The 26,145-nt window shown below is 38.9% G+C and overlaps 1 protein-coding gene across 1 annotated transcript in view; it reads left to right on the top strand.

Annotated features, from left to right (window-relative positions):
* Nucleotides 1-26,145, top strand: part of limd1a (LIM domains containing 1a) — a 56,062-nt gene that overhangs the window by 3,018 nt on the left and 26,899 nt on the right. The window contains exon 2 of the mRNA XM_056263119.1: nt 9,687-9,788. Coding sequence (XP_056119094.1) covers nt 9,687-9,788 — 102 coding nt within the window. The remainder of the gene's footprint in view (nt 1-9,686; nt 9,789-26,145) is intronic.

The following is a 26,145-nucleotide window of genomic DNA, read 5'->3' on the forward strand; positions in this document are numbered from 1 at the left end:
TGAGTCACAAATACTGCATTTGGCCTTGCATGAACTGAACAAATCAAGGATTTTTATGTAAACTGAGGAGTGGGTGATTAAAGTGCATTGCTTTTATTGTCAACGCCACACACGTTTTCTTTTTAAGAGCTCTCAAACCTTGAAAATGTCAAATATCATTCAGGCCACAACAAGTGTTATTCAGACAATGGTTTTTAAAACTAGATATTTATATTTTCTGAAGAAAAAGAAAATGGTGTAACCTAAGTATCACCAATGGACCCTTTGAACAGATTTAATTAACCTTTATTTAACAAGGCAAGTCACTTTAGAACAAGTTCTTATTTTTATTTTTATTTTCAACAACAGCCTGAAAGACATACAAACATGTACGTATTACAATACACACACATATACATTCATTTATATACATATACATTTAAAACATTTAAAAGTTGTGATAAAAAAACACTCCCAGATTGTTATGATGTGCCACAGACTCGGTTATTAACACCGTAAATATCTTTATAAAAATAGTTTTTTATTTATTTAAATTTTTCATATTTTTAAAATTATGTACATTAATAAGACTAAACGTTTCCTTTGTGTTTCTAATATAACAAGTGACGGAGTGACTGTAAATTTGACATATTTCTCTCTTGTGACGATATTTTTTCTTCTCTCGATTAGGCCTATTTTTTTTCCCTCTTTTGGAAAGCCATAGAAATGCTATCGTGGATTTTATCTTTTGCAAATGGGAATGGAAAAATTATAATTGCTGGAGTTTCCATTCACCACTATATAAATGTTCCCAACTTGACAACTTGTTTCTGAGCTTCTGAGAACCCCAGAATTGTGAAAAGGATCCATTTTAGTAATAAGGTCTGCATTAACAAACAATTAAATAATAAATAGTAGGGGTGTAGCGATGCATTCGTGTCCTCAATGCATCGATTATAAATCCTGACGATGCATATGTATCGATCTTGAATTGTGAATCCTTTATTTCGCTCAATAATTGATTTGAATGAATTATTTTATGAATGAATGAATCATCTGTAGCATTTAATTTGAATGAAAATAAGAGAACCTCACTTCATGCAGAGGTGTGTAATAAAATACTCTGTATAAAAAGAACAAAGAGGGCTTTTCTTACTATTCCGTGAAGGAAAGTTAGTTTAGGATTAGTTGGGAAAGTGCATGATATTCTAGTCTATCCATGGAAGGATTGTATGTGATTGTATGGCTATTAAAATAAAGTTATATAGAATCATTAAGAACTAACATGAACTCACATCTAACAATGGACAAAAGTTATTTTGTTTTTGTTTTGCCCCAGAATCCAATCGTTAATCGTATCACATCAAGCGCCCTATTTTAAGGATCTAAGCGCATGGTCTAAACTAAAGCGCGCGGCGCAAGTGCACTTATGGCGTGTCCGAATCCACTTTTGCTAGTTTAACGACGGGAAAAATGGTCTAAAAGAGTGGTCCCTATTCTCTTAATGAGTAATGGGTGTGGTTTGGGCGTAACGTGAAATAAACCAACCAGAGTCGCATCTCCCCTTCACCTTAAAAGCCAGTTGTGTTCGCGCCATGGGGGATTCACTATTTACATGGCGGGATTTGCAAGCCGAAAAACTGATCGCTTCTCTAGCGAGGAAACTGATCAGCTCGTGCGCGAGGTTAAAGGAGAACTCCGGCGCAAAATGAACCTTTGGTCTAATAAAACATTGGTACCTAGTCAACCGTTCTCTGAGATTTGTTCTCATGATAATCGAATGTAAAGAGTTTTATCTCTAAAAACTGTTTAGCGTATAACGCTAGTAATGGGGGCATTTAATAAGTAAAAAGAAATCGCTAGTTAATACCACTAACAAGACTCAAAATAGCCCCACACGAACACAGTAACATAATGAGAGTCTCTACATGCAAAACGAAGCATTGAGAACTTTGTAAGTGTACAGACCGTTTAATAAGAAGATAAAGATAAAGACAGTCCACTTCGTGTATACAGACAGGAGCCATCTTTGGAAAACAGTCTCGACTAATCAAACCACGAACGACATTCATACAGTTCAGCTGACTTAGCACGTCGTTCGTGGTTTGATTAGTCGAGACTGTTTTCCAAAGATGGCTCCTGTCTGTATACACGAAGTGGACTGTCTTTATAAAATATCTTCTTATTAAACGGTCTGTACACTTACAAAGTTCTCAATGCTTCGTTTTGCATGTAGGGACCCTCATTATGTTACTGTGTTCGTGTGGGGCTATTTTGAGCCTTGTTAGTGGTATTAACTAGCGATTTCTTTTTACTTATTAAATGCCCCCATTACTAGCGTTATACGCTAAACAGTTTTTAGAGATAAAACTCTTTACAATCGATTATCATGAAAACAAATCTCAGAGAACGGTTGACTAGGTACCAATGTTTTATTAGACCAAAGGTTCATTTTGCGCCGGAGTTCTCCTTTAAATAAAGCGTTGGTCAATGGCTCAGTCAGTGTATTTCAGTTCCTCAAAATAGCAATGCGCCCGAACACACACCTCGTTCTCAGACCAGCAGCCCATGGGCGCTCAAATGGGCGCAAATGCATTTGGTATTTAAACAACATGGCAGGACGTGAAAATGAAAACTGCGTCGGGCTGAAACTAGCAAAACACACTTGCGTCGCGCCTGCTTGCGTAGGATTGGGCCCCACGTGTTATTGTGAATCATCTCTAATCAAATCGCTCTGAATTCGCAAAAATCATTCATAAATTGAATCGTTTCTCTGTACCAAAGATTCACAGTCCTACTAACTAGTGTAATATTATAGGTACTTGCCATTGGACAGTGTATTGATGACCGAGCTATTCTGTTTACATCCAAAAGGCACTGAAGGATGTTTCTGCTTCCACCTGTGTCCTGTTGATGTGTCCTGGATGCTGAGCTGGCACAATAATCCATGCTGGTGTTTATAGTCTCAGTCTGACAGCTGCTACACCGTAGGGATCTGTAAGGAATGTCTGGATTCTACAGAGTAGCTAAACCAGGACAAAGAGGTGTTAATAAATGCCAAGACTTTAGTGAAGTCTACTGGTGGTTTCGCCTCTGTTGACACACGAATGGTTGGCGTCCCCCCCGTCTGGAGTGGGTTACGCTTGGCCTCTCCCGGCCACTCGGTTTAGTTTGGGAAGAGACATTGGATGAGATGAGAGTCCCGCCTTGTGTGCACACACACACACACACACATTCATGCTTTGTGCGCTGTGCTCTTTTGATGAAGGATTCCTTAATCTTCCTGTCGACTAGATGGCTTTATCTTAATTGTTGTCTAGGATTCTTGGCTTCCTGTCCCATAGCTCTTGAGTTCATGTCCTGCTCTCCTGAATGACTGTATCTGGGTCCAGAATTGCTTTTTGGCAAACCTCTCAATGGTGGAAAATGTGCCTGCTATCATTTTTTAAGCCTTATTCATGCGGTAATTGTTTCTCATGGGGATGTAAGATCATTTCAACATTTAGGGTGTACTCACACTAGGCACGGTTGCCATGAACCGGGCCCGAGTACGATTGTCCCCCCTCCCCACTCCCCCTCTGGCCTGCACTCACATAGGGTTTCAGCATTCGTGCCGGAGCACGCTTACGTCATTATGGTGCGTGCGACGGTTTCGGGATAAACAAGAAGAGCGGCGCTCTCTGAACACAATGAAGTCCATCGCTCTGTTTTCTTTGTGGATAATTTTGTGTCGTTTGGTCCACGGTGGTCCACAGCCTGTTGTTAAACAGATGCGTCGCCTTAGTGGCGCGAAAATTTTCACGTAATCGTGCTGCTCGTATGAGGAGGTTTGCAAGGTACCAGCTGAAGTGCAGCAAGGACTTTGCAGCTTTGATTACGGACTGTGTTGGTTTTGGAGCGTCGCAAAACCATGACGCCACGCGTCCTGTTCCGTGCTCCAGCACGGTTAGCGCTCACACTGCATGCGAACCGCGCCCGAGTCCAACTGAACCGTGCTCTGGCCCACCTCTTCCAAGCGGGCCAGGGCCGGCTAATCGAGCCGCGCCCGGGCACGGTTCGGAGCACTCACACTAGTCAAACGAACCGCGCTTTGGTGGTCAAACGCACTCGGGCACGGTTCAAACTGGCTAGTGTGAGTACACCCTTACAGTTGAGCTGCATGTTCAAACGTTAAAAGATCGCAATCTCGATTCAAACACCCACATGATCTCATTCCTAAATGACAATGATTCGGCTAAACCGTTATAAAATCATTAATTCAGATCTGCGTTGGCGCTGCCGCTGATCCAGAGAGAGCAGTTATCAGGTTTAGGTATGAAACTGCTTCACAAACATTTGTTTCAACCACACAGTATCATTATATCTGTGTTACGAATATTAATATTATTACAGAAGTACTGGGATAAAAGTTTAAAGTTCAGATATAAACACTGATGATGTCTACGGAAGCAAATCCCTTTTTGAAAGTAATTTGGTGTTTCAAATAACAATTGTATCGTGAAGTATTTATGAGTGAGTCAGTGAATCATTCATTCAAGATTCGTTTAAAAATGCTGATTCATCCAGTGATGAAACAAGTGAAGTATTTATGAGTGAGTCATTGGATCATTCATTCAAGATTCGTTTAAAAATGCTGATTCATCCAGTAATGAAACAAGTGAAGTATTTATGAGTGAGTCATTGGATCATTCATTCAAGATTCGTTTAAAAATGCTGATTCATCCAGTAATGAAACAAGTGAAGTATTTATGAGTGAGTCATTGGATCATTCATTCAAGATTCGTTTAAAAATGCTGAGAAATCCAGTAATGAAACAAGTGAAGTATTTATGAGTGAGTCATTGAATCATTCATTCAATATTTGTTTAAAAATGCTGATTCATCCAGTAATTAAACTAGTGAAGTATTTATTCATTCAAGATTTGTTTAAAATTTTTGATTCATCCAGTAATGAAGCAAGTGAAGTATTTATGAGTGAGTCAATGAATCATTCATTCAATATTTGTTTAAAAATGCTGATTCATCCAGTAATGAAACAAGTGAAGTATTTATGAGTGAGTCATTGAATCATTCATTCAAGATTTGTTTTAAAATGCTGATTCATCCAGTAATTAAACAAGTATTTATGAGTGAGTCAGTGAATCATTCATTCAAGATTCGTTTAAAAATGCTGATTCATCCAGTAATGAAACTAGTAAAGTATTTATGAGTGAGTCAGTGAATCATTCATTCAAGATTTGTTTAAAAATGCTGATTCATCCAGTTATGAAACAAGTATTTATGAGTGAGTCATTGAATCATTCATTCAATATTTGTTTAAAAATGCTGATTCGTCCAGTAATGAAACAAGTAAGGTATTTATGAGCCACTGAATCATTCATTCAAGATTCGTTTAAAAATGCTGATTCATCCAGTAATGAAACAAGTGAAGTATTTATGAGTGAGTCATTGGATCATTCATTCAAGATTTGTTTAAAAATGCTGAGAAATCCAGTAATGAAACAAGTGAAGTATTTATGAGTGAGTCATTGAATCATTCATTCAATATTTGTTTAAAAATGCTGATTCATCCAGTAATGAAACTAGTGAAGTATTTATGAGTGAGTCAGTGAATCATTCATTCAAGATTTGTTTAAAAATGCTGATTCATCCAGTTATGAAACAAGTATTTATGAGTGAGTCATTGAATCATTCATTCAATATTTGTTTAAAAATGCTGATTCGTCCAGTAATGAAACAAGTAAGGTATTTATGAGCCACTGAATCATTCATTCAAGATTCGTTTAAAAATGCTGATTCATCCAGTAATGAAACAAGTGAAGTATTTATGAGTGAGTCATTGGATCATTCATTCAAGATTTGTTTAAAAATGCTGAGAAATCCAGTAATGAAACAAGTGAAGTATTTATGAGTGAGTCATTGAATCATTCATTCAATATTTGTTTAAAAATGCTGATTCATCCAGTAATTAAACTAGTGAAGTATTTATTAATTCAAGATTTGTTTAAAATTTTTGATTCATCCAGTAATGAAGCAAGTGAAGTATTTATGAGTGAGTCATTGAATCATTCATTCAATATTTGTTTAAAAATGCTGATTCATCCAGTAATGAAACAAGTGAAGTATTTTTGAGTGAGTCATTGAATCATTAATTCAAGATTTGTTTAAAAATGCTGATTCATCCAGTAATGAAACAAGTGAAGTATTTATGAGTGAGTCATTGAATCATTCATTCAAGATTCGTTTAAAAATGCTGATTCATCCAGTAATTAAACTAGTGAAGTATTTATGAGTGAGTCATTGAATCATTCATTCAATATTTGTTTAAAAATGCTGATTCGTCCAGTAATGAAACAAGTGAAGTATTTATGAGTGAGTCATTGAATCATTCATTCAAGATTTGTCTTAAAATGCTGATTCATTCAGTAATTAAACAAGTATTTATGAGTGAGTCAGTGAATCATTCATTCAAGATTCGTTTAAAAATGCTGATTCATCCAGTAATGAAACTAGTGAAGTATTTATGAGTGAGTCAGTGAATCATTCATTCAAGATTTGTTTAAAAATGCTGATTCATCCAGTAATTAAACAAGTATTTATGAGTGAGTCATTGAATCATTCATTCAATATTTGTTTAAAAATGCTGATTCATCCAGTAATGAAACAAGTGAAGTATTTATAAGTGAGTCATTGAATCATTCATTCAAGATTTGTTTAAAAATGCTGATTCATCCAGTAATGAAACAAGTGAAGTATTTATGAGTGAGTCATTGAATCATTCTCTCAAGAGATTCATTCAAAAATGCTGATTCATCCAGTAATGAAACTAGTGAAGTATTTATGAGTGAGTCATTGAATCATTCATTCAAGATTCGTTTAAAAATGCTGATTCATCCAGTAATGAAACTAGTGAAGTATTTATGAGTGAGTCAGTGAATCATTCATTCAAATTTGTTCAATTTAATTAAACATTTTAAATAGACTGCAACAATATCAGAAACTCTAGTAAATTACATGTTATTGTGTTTAGTTGTCTGTTGAAAATCGTGATCTCTATTTGAAAAATAAAACCTGATTCTCAATTTATCAAAATTTGTGCAGCTCTAATTTAAAGTGGCTGATACATTTTATTGCCGTCCAAATTGAGAATGCCTGTTTTTCTCCCACCGCTAATGTAAAAAATCCCAGCCGAATTACCTTTTTTTTTTTATTACAAACACCAAAGGTTATGTGGTCATTTAATTGCCTGAATCCACATGTCTAATTCTACAAGAAGGGATCAATCCAAAAGTTTTGTAAATATTTTTTTGACCACTGCCAAGCTTACGGTAATTGTTGCATTTCGCAGCAATGTGTGCGCATTTTAAATATGGACACAATTATGACTAAAATGCTGGAAACTGTTTACAAGAATAATAATATGTCACCACTCCACTACAGTGAGCGGGAGCTGTTAAGAATGAAAAGGGAAACGAGAACAAATTCACCTAAAGTTGTGAAATTATTGCAATATTTAAATTATAATATACATTTATATAAGTTAGGGCTTGCACAATTCATAATAATTATTTAAACCATAGTGTGTAAATTTTCCCTGTTTTAATCAAATCAAATAATAAACAGGAAATTATCCTCGTATGAAATTAAACATGAATTTATTTATTGTGCTAGCAATAACACACATTTTGTTTACAGCTGAGCTGACAATCATGTGACCGACCGCATGAGCCAGTTCAGTGTATTATGTGTTTATCAGTGTGTGTCTGTTCCTTCGGTTTATTATTTATCCTTGTTATGTGTCTGTTAGTGTACGGGACAACTGGCAAGAAACTCTGTTTTACCGGCTTGCCAAAGCTTATTTTTATTTGCATGTGGCATTTGGCACGTGTAAATTTAGGAGCCTGGCTATACTTACATTAATGTATTAATAAGCACATGTGGGCTGGTGAATAACAAAAACAGATTTAGTCTTGTATTTGTAGATGTAGTGCTGTAAACAAATGCCACTGGTGCTCATGAGAATCTGTTGGCCAATATATTACATTTTGAATATGATTTACTTCAGGACATAGTGCCAATTGTAATCCGAAATGCACTTTTTTAAATGTTGCTCACATTGACTTGATCTACACAATTGTCATTTAGTTTCATATTGCACAAACAACATGACATATAGGAAATAATTAACGAATTGCCACACTTTGGATGAACATTACGATGCGTCAACACATTACCCACAAATCAGCATATTTACGGCATTGACGTACGTATGTCAGCTAATGTTGTACTGAATCCAGACTCGGTTTAAATGGATTACTTCAATTGCTTCTTTCAATGAAAAGCCTTTTTGTAAAGCCGATGTGTCTGTGCAGAGCTTGTTGCGCTCGGACCGGGTTTCGCTGAGTGGGCAGATCTTGTGAGCATGATGTTTGCTGAACACCAGATGAAACAGAGGCTCTTTTGTGTGTTTCCAGTGCTGGCCCTCCCTAGCTCTTAGAGGAGACCTCTGTCTGTGTAACGCTGTTATCTCAGCTCATGCTTGCTCAAATGCTCTCCCAGCACATGCCACGTACACCAGCCTGAACACACAGACACGGACAAAGACCCGCTTGTGTTCTCGGGCCTCGGCTCACCTTCCCGACGGCCAGCCTTGTGATTTCACTTGAGCTGAACAGCTATCTTAAGCTCATCTTAATGTAATGTTCTCTGAAGGTCATAAGGGTCTGGTTGTTTACTAATTAGCTCTCACTTTACCATCTGATGTGTGTGTGTGTGTGTGTGTCTAATGTGAACATAATGTGAAGTATACTGTTACACAGTTCTTGTTTGGTATTTCTTTTTAGTGCATTATTCACGGAGGCTTGCTTAGTTGGGGACATTTAGTTTAATATTCAACAATATTATTGATCTGCATTGACACCATTATATAAGAACTGAACTGAGCTGGACGATGACATCACAGTTTTCTCCAGATCAGCTATGTATATAAATGAACTAAATTAATAACTTTTTTACAACAAAAATGAACCATCACTGAACTTACTTAAGCTGGACTGTAACACTAAACAAACTTTGTGGCATTATTTTCCTGTTATCTCTGTATTGTAAAAAGCGCTTTACAAATAAAGGTGACTTGACTTGACAGTGCATAATGATGCAATATTGCACTATTACTACTAATCTTCAAACGAATATAACTATAGAATCAATTCTTAATGCGCATGTGAACACCATCAGGTCACAGGTTTGCGTTTAAAGTCTGTTTAGAGAGAACGCCGTCGTCTTAGTGGCCCCTAATGTAATAACAAATGATCATTTTGCTGGAAGTGAATCAATCAAAACTAACTTTAGCCGGAAATAACATTATTCAAAAATCGCTATAAAGCCAAAACAATCTCTGTTACCGTAAATTGTATGTTTATCTCTGTAAAGCTGCTTTGAAGCAATCTCCATTGTTAAAAGCGCTATATAAATGAAGATGACTTGACTTGACTATAGTAACGAATGGAAAAGCCAAATAAATTTGGAATTATACAAATGTAAAAATGAAGTGAACGGACCTAGTTGCAAAGCCAGTTACTGACCTGTCAAATAGTTTACTAGTGAAAAATAAATAAATGTAATTATTGCAGCTAAACTATAATTTCATACATTGATGACATGGAATATAGAATGAAACTGAAAGTGTGTGTTGTTGCTCTTTCGCAGGCAGTTGTGTGAAGTGCAGCCAGGCTGTGTATGGAGCCGGTCAGGCGTGTCAGGCGATGGGAAGCCTGTATCACGACGGCTGCTTCACCTGTAGCGCGTGCAGTGAGTATCTCACACACACACACACACACACACACACACACACACACACACACACACACACACGCCCTCGTCAGGTTATATCCTGAGTGTATGTACAGTCAAACCAACGTTTATTCAGACACCTTCAACGTTTCTCACATTATCTCAGTTTATTCACTATAGTTTAGAAAATGGTGATAAATATGACAAGAACTCAGAGTTCTCAGATCAGTGGATATTTGACTGGTTTTGTCCGTCCTTCTGTTAGACTCTCACACATGAATTATGTTGAATATCTGTCAGCTGTTAAATTTAACTACACAATTAGATAATACCAGTTTAGCTCAACCAGTGACCAAGCAATGCTTCATGTTGTTCAGTCTGTGTGTAAAAAGAGCATTAGCAATTACAGAAAACACACTGAAGAAAACATGATCTGAATTACTTTTGGTCCCAAATTTGTATAAATGTCACTGGTAGTCTCTGTATGAAGAGTTATTGGGTGTAATATGTCACAGTTTACTGTATTTTGCTCTCCTCACTTACATAAATTAACTATAGTGTCCTGCACACACTAGTAAAACAAAAATCAAAAATGATATCTGGTGTCTGAATCATCTTTGATTTGACTGCTATACGACTCTACACTTGCATTGCCTTCATCTTGTACATTATCTCTCATCATAAATCAGAGATGATTTACTCTCTGAATTTACTCTGATTTGTTAAAGTCCCCCTGTGGTGAAAATCCAGCTTGTTTATGTCTATGTGGTGTTTTAATACGCTTTAAGGGAAACCATGTGTAAATTCATAAGTCGACAGCATTGCTGAGTAAAACTGCAGTGAACCAAAGACAGTCTCAAAAACACGGTTTGAAATCGCTGGTGTTTCTGACGTCACAAACGACCTTGTAACCAATCAGATCAACGTGTGATCGTCAACCAGTGGATCTCTGAGCTGAGTGAGTGAGTGGAGGCGGGGCTCATTTGCATATTCATAGAACCGAGCATACTAAATGAGGCGAGGGTGTCGAGTTACATTCAAGCTATTTTAAGGCATGAAGGTTTTTTTCGAGGAAAAAACGTTTAAATATGTAATTTTGGTGCTAAAAGGTGAGTTTTAAGCGATAAAATTATTGACTACAGGGCGATTTTAAATTTGATTCAAACAGTCTGTTAAAGTGAATCAATATCAAAACTTGGATATTTTCACTCTCATGGTTTTGCCCTAATTTATTTGTCCATGTTTTTTGCTAGTGTGTAAATGTAGAATGAATTCAGGCTGACTGGGACCGGTTTTGCCATTGAAAAAGTGTCCCAATCAACCTGAATTCCCCCCTATGTATTGTAACAGTCATAGCCTGTTACAAGGCAGGCTATCTTTTGGCTTATTTGGGGGCTATGTTCATCCAAGCCACTAGGGGTCATTATTAGCACTCCATGTTTAGATTTAAAAGGGGAAGTAGCAGAAGGAGAATTATACCCAGTGTGATTTGCCACATGCTATTGACCACTGTCTTTGAAAAATCCTGTTTTGGGAAACTGTTTGTTTGCTGCCCAAACGTAAGTAAGGTTATATCATGTTTTGTTTTTTGGATATATTTGATGTAGTTGGAGACCTGTTAAATAGAGTGTTTGTTTATGGATGAGGATGTGATTTGTTGTATTTCTTTTTCTTGTAGAGGATTTTTGTGCTATTATGTTCCTACTGGATTACTGGCCAGAGGGCCTATATCATTGATTCCCTTTGGAGGCAGAAATGCCATTAGCCAAGGAAGGACATCTATGTGACCACTTAAACCTACAGACCAGTTTGGTCTCATCCCGAGGAAATTGACTTTTGACGTCCTGCTTTCCTATCATTAACTCATTCTCCAGTATTCACTTATGGTCATCTACGGATCATCATTGTTATTTGGGACAGTTTGTTTAGCTGGTGATTGATTGGCATGTGCCTATGTAAATATTGTCTGTGCACCAATATATGTTTGAAAAGAGTTTATGATCTTTTGACTATTTTTTCCATTACTCTTTGTTTGATTTCTTGAAATATATTATATCTTTCCCAGGGTATTATGCAAATATGATCCCCCCTTTTTTGTTTGTAACTTATCAGTTCTAAGCAGCTGGGACAGTTATAGAATGGCGCCCGAACAGGGACTCTTTGCAAGTTAAGAATTTCAAGAATATTTTGTACATTTTGTTTTGGAAATTATACTGTAAAATGTCAGTCTCTTCAGATGTTATTGAGGATGAGGGTGAACCCAATCCAGATTTTACCGCTGGACCTTTTGTTACACGAAGAGATCCACATCCTGTAAGAGAGCTCATTACTACTTTTAGTGAACTGTACATCAACTCCGAAGAGGATAATGACTCTGAGGCTCCGCTGGACGTTCCACTTCCTCCACCACCACCTCCTGACGTACTGGATCCTCAATTCTCGGCTCAGTCAATGGATGAGATAACCCGTCGTATTGCAACTCTGGAAGAAGACCTTCACAACTGTGTACAAAAAGTGAGTTTATGCAGCCTAAATGCAGAGTTTAATGATCAGTTCCGTTTTTTTGAGGAGAGATTAAACTATAAAATAGAACGAGAGTGTGAGAGAGTCCAAAACATTCTTGAGTTGAGTATTCAGGATTTGGGCAAGTCAGTAGTGGATTGTTTGAAGAGGAGAGATAAGCAAATTGATGCCAAATTAAAATCTCAAGCTCCCTTTAGATCTACTCCTATTGTGCCTCCAGTGTTTACTCCTACCTTACCACACCGCAGACCTTTCAGTGCTCAGATTCAGACTCCTATACCTGCCAACCCAGATAGTGGTCATGGTTCTCAATATCGTCCTCCTGTTAGAATTGAATTCCCACAGTTCGGCTCTGATGAAGAAAATGACCCCATTTCATTTATTGAACATTGTGAAGATTATCTTGCTCTTAGACCTCTTACTGAATATGAGATTTTAGCTTCTCTCACCTCAGTTTTAAAGGGAACAGCTAAGGATTGGTGGCTAGCAGAACGACGATTCATCTTCACGTGGCACCAATTTAAGCAAACTTTTCTTCAAGCTTTCTTAAATGACGACTATGAAACAGAAGCTGCTAAACGGTTGTTGGAAAGGAAACAAGGTCCCAAAGAGTCTATACGTGATTTTGCCTATCATTACAGAGCCCTGTGTTTACGGTGGAAAAAGGAGATGACAGAGAAAGAGATAGTCCAGTCCATTTTAAGAAATTGCAACCCTCGCCTCGCCAGTCTCCTGAGAGGAACTGTCAAGGAAGTAGGTGAGTTGGTGAGGATTGGAACTCAGATTGAAAGAGATCTGGAAGAAGCCAAGAAATATTGGAGTCAGGCCAACGCAGATATACAGAAACGGAAAACCCAAACCGAAAGAGACATTCACACAAAGTCAAATCCCTCAAACACACGTGTTATTCAACCTGTTCACACCCCTGCTCAGATCAACTTGAAGATGGTGGCCCTACCGATGGTGATCCGTGGAAGATATTTCCAGGCCATGATCGACACAGGGAGTTCACTGACTCTAATGCAAGAATCTTGTTGGAATCAATTGAAGCACAGAGAACAGTTGGATTCTAGTTGTGGACAGACTTTCCAACAGGCCAATGGACAAGTTCTAAGTGCCTTGGGCATGTGGAGATGTGATGGTGAGTTACAGCAGAGGAAGTTTGCACTGTCCTTGTATATAATGAGGGATGTTGATCTCACTGTGCCTATAATCTTAGGAATGGATTTTCTTATGTCATCTGGAATTTGTCTGGATTTTCATAAAGTCCAATATACACTGCCTGCCACAAATGGATGCCGAGAAGAAATATTTTCATTCACCCCTGCCCATTCTCCCAATGCTTTGTTGTCATTCTATCTAGCCTTACCCATACCAGAAGAGTCATCTGAAACCCGCTCACTTATCCATCAACTAGTTAACAATGCAGACACATCTTCAGGATTGAAGTTACGACTTGAGCAGCTTATGAAAGACTGGCCCACAGTGTGCACCAATGAAATAGGGCACACCAATATAGTAAAACATCGTATCATAACCACTAATGAAGTACCCATCCGCCGAAAAGCCTATAGAGTATCTCCTGAAAAACAGCTTTTCATCGATCAAGAGATAAAGGGGATGCTTGATAAGAAAATTATTCGGCCCTCAACGTCTCCCTGGGCTGCTCCAATTGTCCTTGTACCCAAGAAAGGAGGAGGACAAAGATTCTGTGTTGACTTTCGAGGATTGAACTCAAAGACTTTCCTAGATGCGTATCCTATGCCACAAATACAGGACATTCTTGAGTCACTCCATGGAGCAGGAATCTTCAGTACCCTGGATCTAAAAAGTGGGTATTGGCAGGTGGAAATGGAACCTGAAAGCATCTCCAAGACTGCTTTTGTCACATCATCAGGCTTATTTGAATTTCTCCGTTTACCTTTTGGACTCAAAAATGCTGCTGCTTCATTTCAACGATTGATGGAGTTAGTGCTGAAGGATTTTAGGGGGAAGAGTTGTTTCGTGTACATCGATGATATTGTGGTGTACTCCAAGACGGAAGAAGAGCATTTGAAACACCTGAAAGCAATATTTCATTGTCTCTACAAAGCAGGGCTCACTCTCAATCTCCAGAAGTGCAACCTCATGCAAAAGTCTTTGATTTTCTTAGGACATGTGGTATCTAGTGACGGAATACAAACAGACCCTGAAAAGGTGGAAGCTGTTACTAAATTTCCCGTCCCTCAATGCTTGAAGGAGGTACAACGGTTCCTTGGTCTTGCAGGATGGTACCAAAGATTTATTAATAGGTTTTCCGAGAAGGCTGCACCACTGCATGCTTTAAAAAGAAAAGGAGCAACATGGTCTTGGACTGAGGAATGTCAGAAATCTTTTGAATTGATCAAACAAGATCTGACCAATGCACCTATCTTGATTGCCCCGGATTTGACAAAGCCTTTCAAAGTGCAGACTGATGCTAGCAACGTGGGTTTAGGAGCTGTCCTCACGCAAGAGTTGGAAGGAGCAGAACATGTAATAGCCTACGCTTCTCGCCTGCTACAAGGAGCTGAGAAGTCCTATTCAGTTTCAGAGAAGGAGTGTTGTGCCGTCATATGGGCCGTTGAGAAATGGAGGCCCTATCTTGAAGGCAGACCTTTTGAAATAATCACTGATCATGTGGCCCTCACGTGGGTGTTCAACCACCCAAAGCCGTCTTCCAGATTGACCCGATGGGCCATCCGACTACAAGAATTTGACTTCAGTGTCAAATATCGAAAAGGTCAATGCAACATCGTACCTGATACTCTCTCACGTAGTCACTTGGATGTCTATTCACTTCCTCTAGTAGCCCATGTCAAATCACAGGACTCATCTACCGCTTTTTCCAGTTTTCCGATAGAATGGTCTGACATTGCCAAATCCCAAAATGATGATCCAGAAATGCAAGAACTCATTAACAAAGCCAGGTCACTCACAGATCCCAATCCATTACGTATACATTACCTGTTAAAGAATGGTTTTCTTTTCCGTAGTATGCCAGATGGACAGAAAGGACCCAAGTTACAGCTAGTCATTCCGGCTTGCCTACGAAAAGACTTCCTCAAATATGCGCACGACAACCCGTTAAGTGGCCATCTTGGAAGACTTAAGACTCTACTGAGGTTAGTAGATATCTGTTATTGGCCTACACTACGCTCAGACGTCTGGAAGTATTGTAAAGAATGTCAGGTTTGTCAACAATACAAGCCCTCCATTTCCAAGTTAGCCGGTTATATGCAGTCGACTCCGGTGGTGGAACCTGGACATATGTTAGGGATCGACCTCATGGGACCGTTTCCTAGGAGTTCTAAACGGAATGAGCATCTCCTTGTTGTAGTAGACTACTGTTCGAAATGGGTAGAGTTGTTCCCTCTGCGTGTGGCCAAAACACCTCAAATCGCTCGGATCTTGGTAGAAGAAATCTTCACCAGGTGGGGGACTCCAATGTATTTGGTATCCGATCGAGGGACCCAGTTCACTTCCCAACTCCTCAGGCTAGTTTGCAAACAATGGAGTGTCGTCCAGAAGTTGACTACCACAGCACATCCACAAACTAATCTCACTGAAAGGGTCAACCGTACTCTCAAGACCATGATCTCATCCTATGTTCAAGATCACCACAGGCATTGGGACAGATGGTTGGCGGAATTCCGTTTTGCCATAAACACAGCTTGGCAGGAAAGCACGGGATTCACTCCAGCTGAAGTCGCACTAGGCAGGAAATTGAAAGGACCTCTAGAAAGAGCCATTCAAAGACCTCCAGATCCGGACAGTCCTGCGTACCCAGTGTTAGAAAGACAGAAAGACCTGATAAAAACTGTGCAAATGAACGTGGAGCGAGCTCAGGCAAAACAGAGAAGGTATTACGACCGCCGGAGAAGACCTGTACATTACCAGGTTGGGGATTTGGTTTGGGTTCGCACTCATCCTTTGTCACGGGCTAGTGATGGATTTATGGCTAAACTTGCTGAGAAGTGGAAAGGTCCTGCTAGGATTGAGAAATGTCTGGGTCCTGTTAATTGTTCTGTGTCATTTTTGGATGATCCCAATCATGTTGATACGTTTCATGTACAAAATTTGAAGCCTTTCTATGGAACTGTTGATAATCTTTCTAATTGAGGGGGGGAATATGTAACAGTCATAGCCTGTTACAAGGCAGGCTATCTTTTGGCTTATTTGGGGGCTATGTTCATCCAAGCCACTAGGGGTCATTATTAGCACTCCATGTTTAGATTTAAAAGGGGAAGTAGCAGAAGGAGAATTATACCCAGTGTGATTTGCCACATGCTATTGACCACTGTCTTTGAAAAATCCTGTTTTGGGAAACTGTTTGTTTGCTGCCCAAACGTAAGTAAGGTTATATCATGTTTTGTTTTTTGGATATATTTGATGTAGTTGGAGACCTGTTAAATAGAGTGTTTGTTTATGGATGAGGATGTGATTTGTTGTATTTCTTTTTCTTGTAGAGGATTTTTGTGCTATTATGTTCCTACTGGATTACTGGCCAGAGGGCCTATATCATTGATTCCCTTTGGAGGCAGAAATGCCATTAGCCAAGGAAGGACATCTATGTGACCACTTAAACCTACAGACCAGTTTGGTCTCATCCCGAGGAAATTGACTTTTGACGTCCTGCTTTCCTATCATTAACTCATTCTCCAGTATTCACTTATGGTCATCTACGGATCATCATTGTTATTTGGGACAGTTTGTTTAGCTGGTGATTGATTGGCATGTGCCTATGTAAATATTGTCTGTGCACCAATATATGTTTGAAAAGAGTTTATGATCTTTTGACTATTTTTTCCATTACTCTTTGTTTGATTTCTTGAAATATATTATATCTTTCCCAGGGTATTATGCAAATATGATCCCCCCTTTTTTGTTTGTAACTTATCAGTTCTAAGCAGCTGGGACAGTTATAGTATGTGTTGGAGTGGATGTCATATTAGTCTTGAGGAACAATAGGTCTGCCAGTGCTTGATGTCAGGCTTCACCTCAGTTTGTCCGTGGTGTGTGAGCGATTGGTGTTTGCAGCTCGTGGTTCAGGCATATATACACTGCCGATCAATAGTACGATTTTTGCTCACCATCATTTATTTGATAGAAAATACAATACAAAAAAACTGTAATATTGTTAAATATTATTACAATTTTAAATAACTGTTTACTATTTGAATATATCTTAATGTAATTTATTCCTGTGATCAAAGCGGAGTTTTGTTGATTTGATGCTCAAGAAACATTTCTGATGATTAGCCATGTTGAAAACAATTTTTTGCCAAGATTCTTTGATGAATAGAAAGTTCATAAGAACATTATTTACTGTATCTGAAATAGAAAGCTTTTGCAAAATTAAACAAAAGAAATGAACGAAATTAATACTTTTGTTCAGCAGGGATGCATTCAATTGATCAAAAGTGTCAGTAAAGACATTTATAATGTTACAAAAGATTATGTTACAAATAAATGCTGTTCTTTAAAAGCTGAAAATTCAGCTTTACCATCACAGGAATAAATAACATTTTAAAATATGTTCAAATCAAAATTGTAATAATATTTCACAATATAATTTTTTTTTTTTTTTTTTTTAAATCAAATAAATGCATCCTTGGTGAGCTTAAGAGCTTATTTTCACATTAAAAATCGTACCGATCCCAAACTTTTGAACGGCAGTGTGTGTGTGTTCAGATCATAAATGCTGACAGGAAACAGAGTTGAGTCTGAGTGAACTAAACTAAACAGAACTTGCGCTCAGTGATAAACCTTCATTCCATGCATTCATCCAGTCTCGTTTCCTCACACTTTATTTAGCTCTGCTCGGGCCCCTGGGAATGGGAGCTATTTGAAGGAAAATGAGCATTCCTGAGCTTCTCCTCTGCATGACTGCCTTTGACCCACAGCGGCGCTCTCTTTTGTTCTCGGTGTGTGTCCAGATTCCCGTTATGAGCGTAGTAAACACGTCTGCGTGCACCTCCACCTGTTTACACGGATCACGAGACTAAAGATAGGGAGCAATCGAGTGCATAGTTGCGCAGGAGAGAGTATGCGAGTGACGGCTCGGATGAGCGGATGGAGGAATGCCGGTTCTGTTATGTCAGCTGGAGTCAGAGAGGGGACGAGAGAAACAGATGTTTTATCTCTTAGGTCAGAGCGCAGTGCGTAAATGAAGACCCGAATGCTTGGCTCATGCATTGCAAGTTCATAATAGCACTCTATGTGCATACCTCAGAAGCATTGAAATAGAAGTTAGCTTCTATGTGAAAACAAGGTCGCTTGCTGTAAACATGTCAACAAACTCGCTCGTTACTGAATAGGGCTGGCGATATGCACAAAAAATCATATCTCTGGATTTTTTTGGGTTAAATGGTGGCATACGGTTTATCAGCCCTGATATTTAGCGAATTTTTTTGCGATCAAAATGACTGATTTTGTGGTGGTAATTTCCAGATATATGCGAAAATTTAGGATGCCACATTTAACGTATTATGTTATATGCACAACAGTTATACATGACAATAGTACAAACAAAATGCACGAATCTTGTTTATGTTGGTATCTTACTAAAAAAAGCTAGTCCAGTGGTGCATCTAGCTTTAGTAACATGATCACTGGGAAATATGACCAAAATCGTAAACCACAGCAATAAGAAATTGCCTAATATAAATAAAAAGTTCTAAAGTAATTAAGTAATCAATTAAAAAAAAAAAAAAACGGAACTTATAAACAAGTGACAACAGGACAAATAAATTCAACATAAAGATACAGATACAAACAGTGCTTTAAGTTTAAGTGCTGTTTGTTTCCCCCCTGTTGTTGTTGTTGTTGTTTAGGACACAGATAGGAGCCGGTATATATTAGGTTGCTTTTCACTTTTTTTGCGGTGAAATGACGAATTATGAAGACAATAAAATGCTACATTTTGTTGATTTCGCCCTTTATTCAGCGACTGTGGAATCGCGAAAAACTGGAGGGACTGGTAGCCTATATATCTCAGTATTCTCTACGGTTTTCTACTAAAAAATCTTTTTTTTTTCACATCCAGCCCAATGTTGTCCTACAAACAATGTTCATATTGAAGGCAAATATAGTAAATGTAACCATGTAGGCCCTGCTATATTATGTGCAAAAAAGGGTTAAAATCATTACATTCTAACATTGTAACATTACAATCTAAAAACTAAAGTAATTATTTTATCTTTAAATTCACGACACTAAAAATACAAATAAATAATATAATCAAAAGCAAAGCCTAATTAACCTACATTTGATTACCCCATTACAATAGTCACCTTAGAGTTACTGCTATCATAAAAAAATACACTTAAAAATCTACACATGGAACATTTATTGTCCAACAACAAATATTTTAGCAATATGTATATTTTAGTCCGAATTATTGCGCTCCTATTCTATTGCGCTCCGTCTGTTTTTCGCGCATTTCACGGAAATCTGTGAAGTTTAGCCGAGATTCACTCCTGACAGCAAAATGTAAATATTTGCATGAGCTTCTAACATTTACAGATGGAGAATATTCCTGTGAAAGGAAAGCACTACATCTCAAACGCAGTAAACAGCGCAAGCATCTGTCAGAGCATCTCACGGGACAAGCCGCTTTAAACTATACGTGTTATATATTACCAGTTATTTTAAAGCCCTAAATAAGCATTGCTCATGTTTAGGACACATTGGATGATGCCCTTTCCCCTCAGCGCCTCACTCTGCGTTATACAAGCGTTTCTCCACCAAGTACTAAATTATGTTCAAATACTTATTTCACTCACTGAAATGCAAATCAATTTATGACCTATATATGTGTTTTTTCTGGATTTTTTGGTTGATATTCTGTCTCTATCCGTAAAAACAAAACAATATACATGCAAAATTAGACTTCATGAATATGTAACGGGATCCACGGTAAAGTCAAGCCAAGTCAATCCACCTTCATTTATACAGCGCTTTTAACAGTAACTGTTACAACTGTTCAAAGACTGTTTCAAAGCAGCTTGACAGTGATAATAGGACATTAATGTAACAGAGATTTGTCTTTACAGCAGCTCTAGAATAAAGTTATTGTCCAGCGAAAGTTAGTTTTGATTGATTCACTTTCGTTTTAAAGATCATTAGTTATGAACTTAGGGGCCGCTTACACGACACAGTTTAACTGAAAACCCTTAACGCTCTCCGGCCGCTCACTCGCACGACAGCAGTGTTTGGGGGCTCGAGAACGCAAACTTTGAAATGGGTTCCAAGGTGCAAGTCTTGAAAATTTTGGGAAAAACGTTATCTCCGTGTAAACTTCAAAAACGTGAATCTGTGAAACCGGTGCATATTACGTGTTAAGTCTATAGGTATGTGCGTTTGAATCAAGCGTGCCGCACAAGCCCTGAAAAGTGAAGCCAAAGCATCTCGATCGCCCCCCGGTGGCCGGTCCCAGTACAGCTCATAAGCCCCGCCTCCCCCACCCATGTTATTCAACGGCACGTCAGACCAACTAAACAATTAAATTACACTTCAAATATCGTTTTTCCAAATATGGTTTCTGTCATTTACGGTAGTTTTTATCACGCTGGTGTAATTTCAAGTGTTTGTTTTTAAAATAAGTTTGTTTTTAGTTAGTTATTTGATGCGGTGGTGTGACGTCATGATTGACAGCTGTGATTGACAGGTTCTCGGAGCGATGTTGTCACTGAAGCACCAACAGACTTTTTTTCGGGATCTTCGGAGGACTGAGGAGATTGGAGCTTTAAATTTAAAGCAGCACTAAGTAGGAATTCCGTTTTTGTCAAACAGTGACCCCTAGAGTCGCTGTGGAGTACTTGTACTGTCGTGAATAGCACTCACGCAGAGATGGCTCGCACTCACGGCCGGATCCCCTCCCCCTGTTCAGTAGGATGGACGCTGTAACGAGTGGAAATAAGGTATGGCCCCTTTAAGAGCTGCGCGCGCCCTGTTTAACTGTCGGCAGTCAGTATTGTATGTGCGCCTTGAACACCACATGTATACGGCGCCGGGTTATTTCTGTTTGATACTCATTTTATCAGAATTTTATCAGATCTGTTTTTTGCCGTAAAGCAATTCGTTACCTCGCGAGACCTGATATCACACGATACTTCCTAACACTGAGGCCCGCCGGCCCAAAGTTGCAAGGGTGGTTTTGCGGCTCACAGGCACCAGGGGGGTGCGAGACGACCACCATTCAACACGAAATCACTAATATAAACATTACAATGACTCCAAAGCTGTTCGGTTAAGGTAAAAAAGTTACTTACTTCACCTTTAATATCTCAATTTCTATAATTAATTAATTAAAAAGTGCAGGAGCGTGTGCTTGCGATTGATTCTGCGTGAGTGAGGGCGGGGCCTTGATTTTGCGGCTTTACTTCCGGTTTACGACGGCACATGTCCGGTCCCGAGATCGCTTCTGCGCAGACTCAAGTCCCAAGATGTCGGAGCCATATCGGGACACTGGCGGCTTCACTTCTGACCAATGGAAGAGAGCGAAGGGGCGTCGTCCATCTTTTTTTACAGTCTATGGTTTGAATATGCATGTGCGCAGGCGCGTAGTCTTTCTTTACAAATTGATCTCTCCAAATTACTTCTCTGGCAGCATAATAGAGAACAGTATAGCAAAATCCATATCGTGGCACAACACAATACCGGTAGTCACGTTCATACCGATATAGCGCCCATCCCTATTACTAAAGAAGAAGAAAAACTGGTGATGGTTGAGGAGAGATCCCCTGATATGTACAGCGCTTTGGGTGTGCAGTAGTATATATGAGAGCGCTATATACACTCACCGGCCACTTTATTAGGTACACCTGTCCAACTGCTCGTTAACACTTAATTTCTAAGCAGCCAATCACATGGCGGCAACTCAGTGCATTTAGGCATGTAGACATGGTCAAGACAATCTCCTGCAGTTCAAACCGAGCATCAGTATGGGGAAGAAAGGTGATTTGAGTGACTTTGAACGTGGCATGATTGTTGGTGCCAGAAGGGCTGGTCTGAGTATTTCAGAAACTGCTAATCTACTGGGATTTTCACGCACAACCATCTCTAGGGTTTACAGAGAATGGTCCGAAAAAGAAAAAACATCCAGTGAGCGGCAGTTCTGTGGGCGGAAATGCCTTGTTGATGCCAGAGGTCAGAGGAGAATGGCCAGACTGGTTCGAGCTGATAGAAGGGCAACAGTGACTGAAATAACCACTCGTTACAACCGAGGTATGCAGCAAAGCATTTGTGAAGCCACAACACGCACAACCTTGAGGCGGATGGGCTACAACAGCAGAAGACTCCACCGGGTACCACTCATCTCCACTACAAATAGGAAAAAGAGGCTACAATTTGCAAGAGCTCACCAAAATTGAACAGTTGAAGACTGGAAAAATGTTGCCTGGTCTGATGAGTCTCGATTTCTGTTGAGACATTCAGATGTTAGAGTCAGAATTTGGCGTAAACAGAATGAGAACATGGAACCATCATGCCTTGTTACCACTGTGCAGGCTGGTGGTGGTGGTGTAATGGTGTGGGGGATGTTTTCTTGGCACACTTTAGGCCCCTTAGTGCCAATTGGGCATCGTTTAAATGCCACGGCCTACCTGAGCATTGTTTCTGACCATGTCCATCCCTTTATGGCCACCATGTACCCATCCTCTGATGGCTACTTCCACCATGTCACAAAGCTCTAATCATTTCAAATTGGTTTCTTGAACATGACAATGAGTTCACTGTACTAAAATGGCCTCCACAGTCACCAGATCTCAACCCAATAGAGCATCTTTGGGATGTGGTGGAACGGGAGATTCGCATCATGGATGTGCAGCCGACAAATCTGCGGCAACTGTGTGATGCCATCATGTCAATATGGACCAAACTCCCTGAGGAATGCTTCCAGCACCTTGTTGAATCTATGCCACGAAGAATTGAGGCAGTTCTGAAGGCAAAAGGGGGTCCAACCCGTTACTAGCATGGGGTACCTAATAAAGTGGCCGGTGAGTGTATATGCCTCATTCATTCATTCATTCTTTCATTCGAATGCCATTAATGGAACAGAGTTAGTTTTACGGAGAGATGCTCTAATCTCTTGTCCATCGCACTGCAATTAATCAAATAAAACTGAATAAAAGTGGCAAAGTCGCGCAGGTGGAGGAGTGATGATTTCTGCTAGTCAATCAATTCAAGATTGCAATTAATGTCAGATTATTATAGTTCGTTTAAATGCAGCGTTGAAGAAATCAACTAGCTCGTCACGACTGTTTCCCGAAACCATATTGTCGCAAAGTGCTCATTCAACCACGCTGGTTTATGACGTCACGTACGTGTGGAGTAATAACTTATTTTAATGAAACTGTTTGAGATGGAATTAACGCTAGATGTTTTGATATAAATTACAGACATGGCATCTGAGGAATATTTCTCATTTTTCTCAGTTATTTCGCTTTATTTCCAGATTCAATCATAGACTCGTTCTTACGCACTAGAGCTCGTTCACACATGCGCAGTCTTCAAAAACGGTGTTTTAAATCTCTTGACAAACTCAAAGACGTAAATGACATCTGTATGTATTCTAAATAAAGACACAGCTTGCACTGAATGTCAGCTTGCTTATTTTACTCAAGATCAGGATTTATTGAGTCCACATGTCATGCAATAGAAACTGCTTCTAACCGCAGCTCGAGATCTGTCGCTCACACACACACCTCTGCGATGCTGTTTGCGAATGTTCGCTGGAACGATGGTTTCGGGAAACACCGACTCGTTGAACTGCTGATAACGACAGAACTTGCGACCGTAGTTGGCTAACGATGCTTTCGGGAAACACACCCCAGAACGGACAAACTGTCTGCGAAAATCTTTGAGTTTTCATGCGGGACATTTGTGTTGGTGTGAACAGGCCTTTATCCCACATCATTATATGGCTATTTGTCAAATAAATCGATTTTCCAGGAAAATAAGTTGCAAAAAGGCGCAACTTTTATATTTCAGAGACACCAAAGTGAAAATATTCGGTTGTAATTTGTCCATGATTTGTGTTCGCTGTAGCCATGAGACATTATAGACAGTGTTTACATTATTTATTCTACAGAGATTAGACGTCTGCTGTGTGTCCTAGTTTTATGCTGTAACTTTGTATAATTTATTCCAAATTAGAATAACAGTTTTTTATGCTAGGGATTCAGCTGGATCAAACCTCTAACACTCACACTGGTCTCTCAGTAATATCCTCTAGCAGAACTCATGCTGTGTTTAGATCAGAGAGACTTGCTTAGAAATAGCATCATAGACTACACAAACGGCCCATATAAGGGAAACTGAGAAGGAATACAGCGCAAAGCCCCCAGAATACTTAAAATCTCAACAGGCCAAAAAGAAATTCTTTGATTTCGGTCGGCTTTTTTGGACATACTTCATGGACCTCAGAAAAGTTGACATAGGCTGATGCACCAACTAGTGCCAGGGACAACATGCTCTTAAAGTACAATGGGGGAAAATGGGTGTAGGATTTACTTTGAAACAATGTTCCCTCAGAAATTGCTAGTGAATTTCACAAATAATTACATGGAAAAGGTAAGTAACACATTGAATTAAATTTTAACAGTGTTTATATGTAAACATACATCGAAAAATCATATTTTACAGTGTATTAAGGTACCTTTAATTTCTCCCATGTAGATCAGATGAGTCTTTGTATGTCTTTACTAGGGTTGGGTATCAATTGAATTTTACGATTACGATTCTGCTTTACGATTCTGATTCTTAGCAAAAAAACGTAGATGTCATTCACATTTATTCACATTTAAGTCTTATTGCAAAACATGTAATTGTAGCTGAACATCATTAACAAAAATCAACAGGCTAAAGAACACTTACACAAGGAGCTTTTGCGTATGGTTTAAAAATACCATAGCAAAAACAACTAGCCTAACTAATATACATTTCAACTATTATTAAAGACAAGTAAACACTCAGTATTAAAAAAAAGAACAAATTAGCAATTGCACAAATAGACACAACAGAACAAAGAAACGATTGAAGTAAACAGTGTTTTTAGATTTTCAAGTATTCAGGTACAGAAACTAATCAAATGTAAAATGACACTGCACTTATTAAATAAAATATACATTAGAAATATAGTTACAAAAGTGATTCTGTCAACAGCGAGTTAATTTTCTCTTTGTCTTTTGTTGTTTTATTAGTGTTACTATAGAGACGGCAGCAGGTTTATTAGGCTGCTGTCACTTTAAGAGCTGCACGGATCCAATATACTGATACAGTTTCTTTCCCAACTGTTTATGTTCACTTAAGACAAAACCGACTTTTTACGACATATTTTTTTGTCAGTTCAAGTGCAAAAAGACGCAGAAAATAATTCAGTTCAGTATCACACACTATTCAGTATGAGAAGCGGCTTTCTGTGCGCTCGTTTTGGATGTGTGCGCAGCGCAGAAAACAGTGCGTGAGTCTTCTTCCACTTGAATGGTTTAAAATGCACATAGAGAAATCGAAATGCGTGCATCTTATCGTATATCTTATATTTTGTGATAATGGAACCAGTTCTCGAGACCCAACCTTAGTCTTTACTAAACAGAAGCTCTCAGAGAGAGACCCACACATTACTGACTCTGTACAACAGACACTACTCTCAATCAAGACTTGCTTTCTTAAACTCAATTTGTCTTGTTTTGTGGGTTCTGTGTGAAGTCCTGGTGTTTGTGTGAAGGGACAGACTGCTCATTGTTCTGGAGCTGTTGGGAGGGCAGCTTTATTCGTGACCCAGTGCAAACGCTCTCAGTCTCAGACCCACCAGGGATTCCCTGACATTTAA

The sequence above is a fragment of the Rhinichthys klamathensis genome, unplaced genomic scaffold, assembly GCF_029890125.1.
Source record: "Rhinichthys klamathensis goyatoka isolate OS25496 unplaced genomic scaffold, OSU_Roscu_1.1 h1tg000198l_1, whole genome shotgun sequence".
In the NCBI taxonomy this organism is placed as follows: Eukaryota; Metazoa; Chordata; class Actinopteri; order Cypriniformes; family Leuciscidae; genus Rhinichthys; species Rhinichthys klamathensis.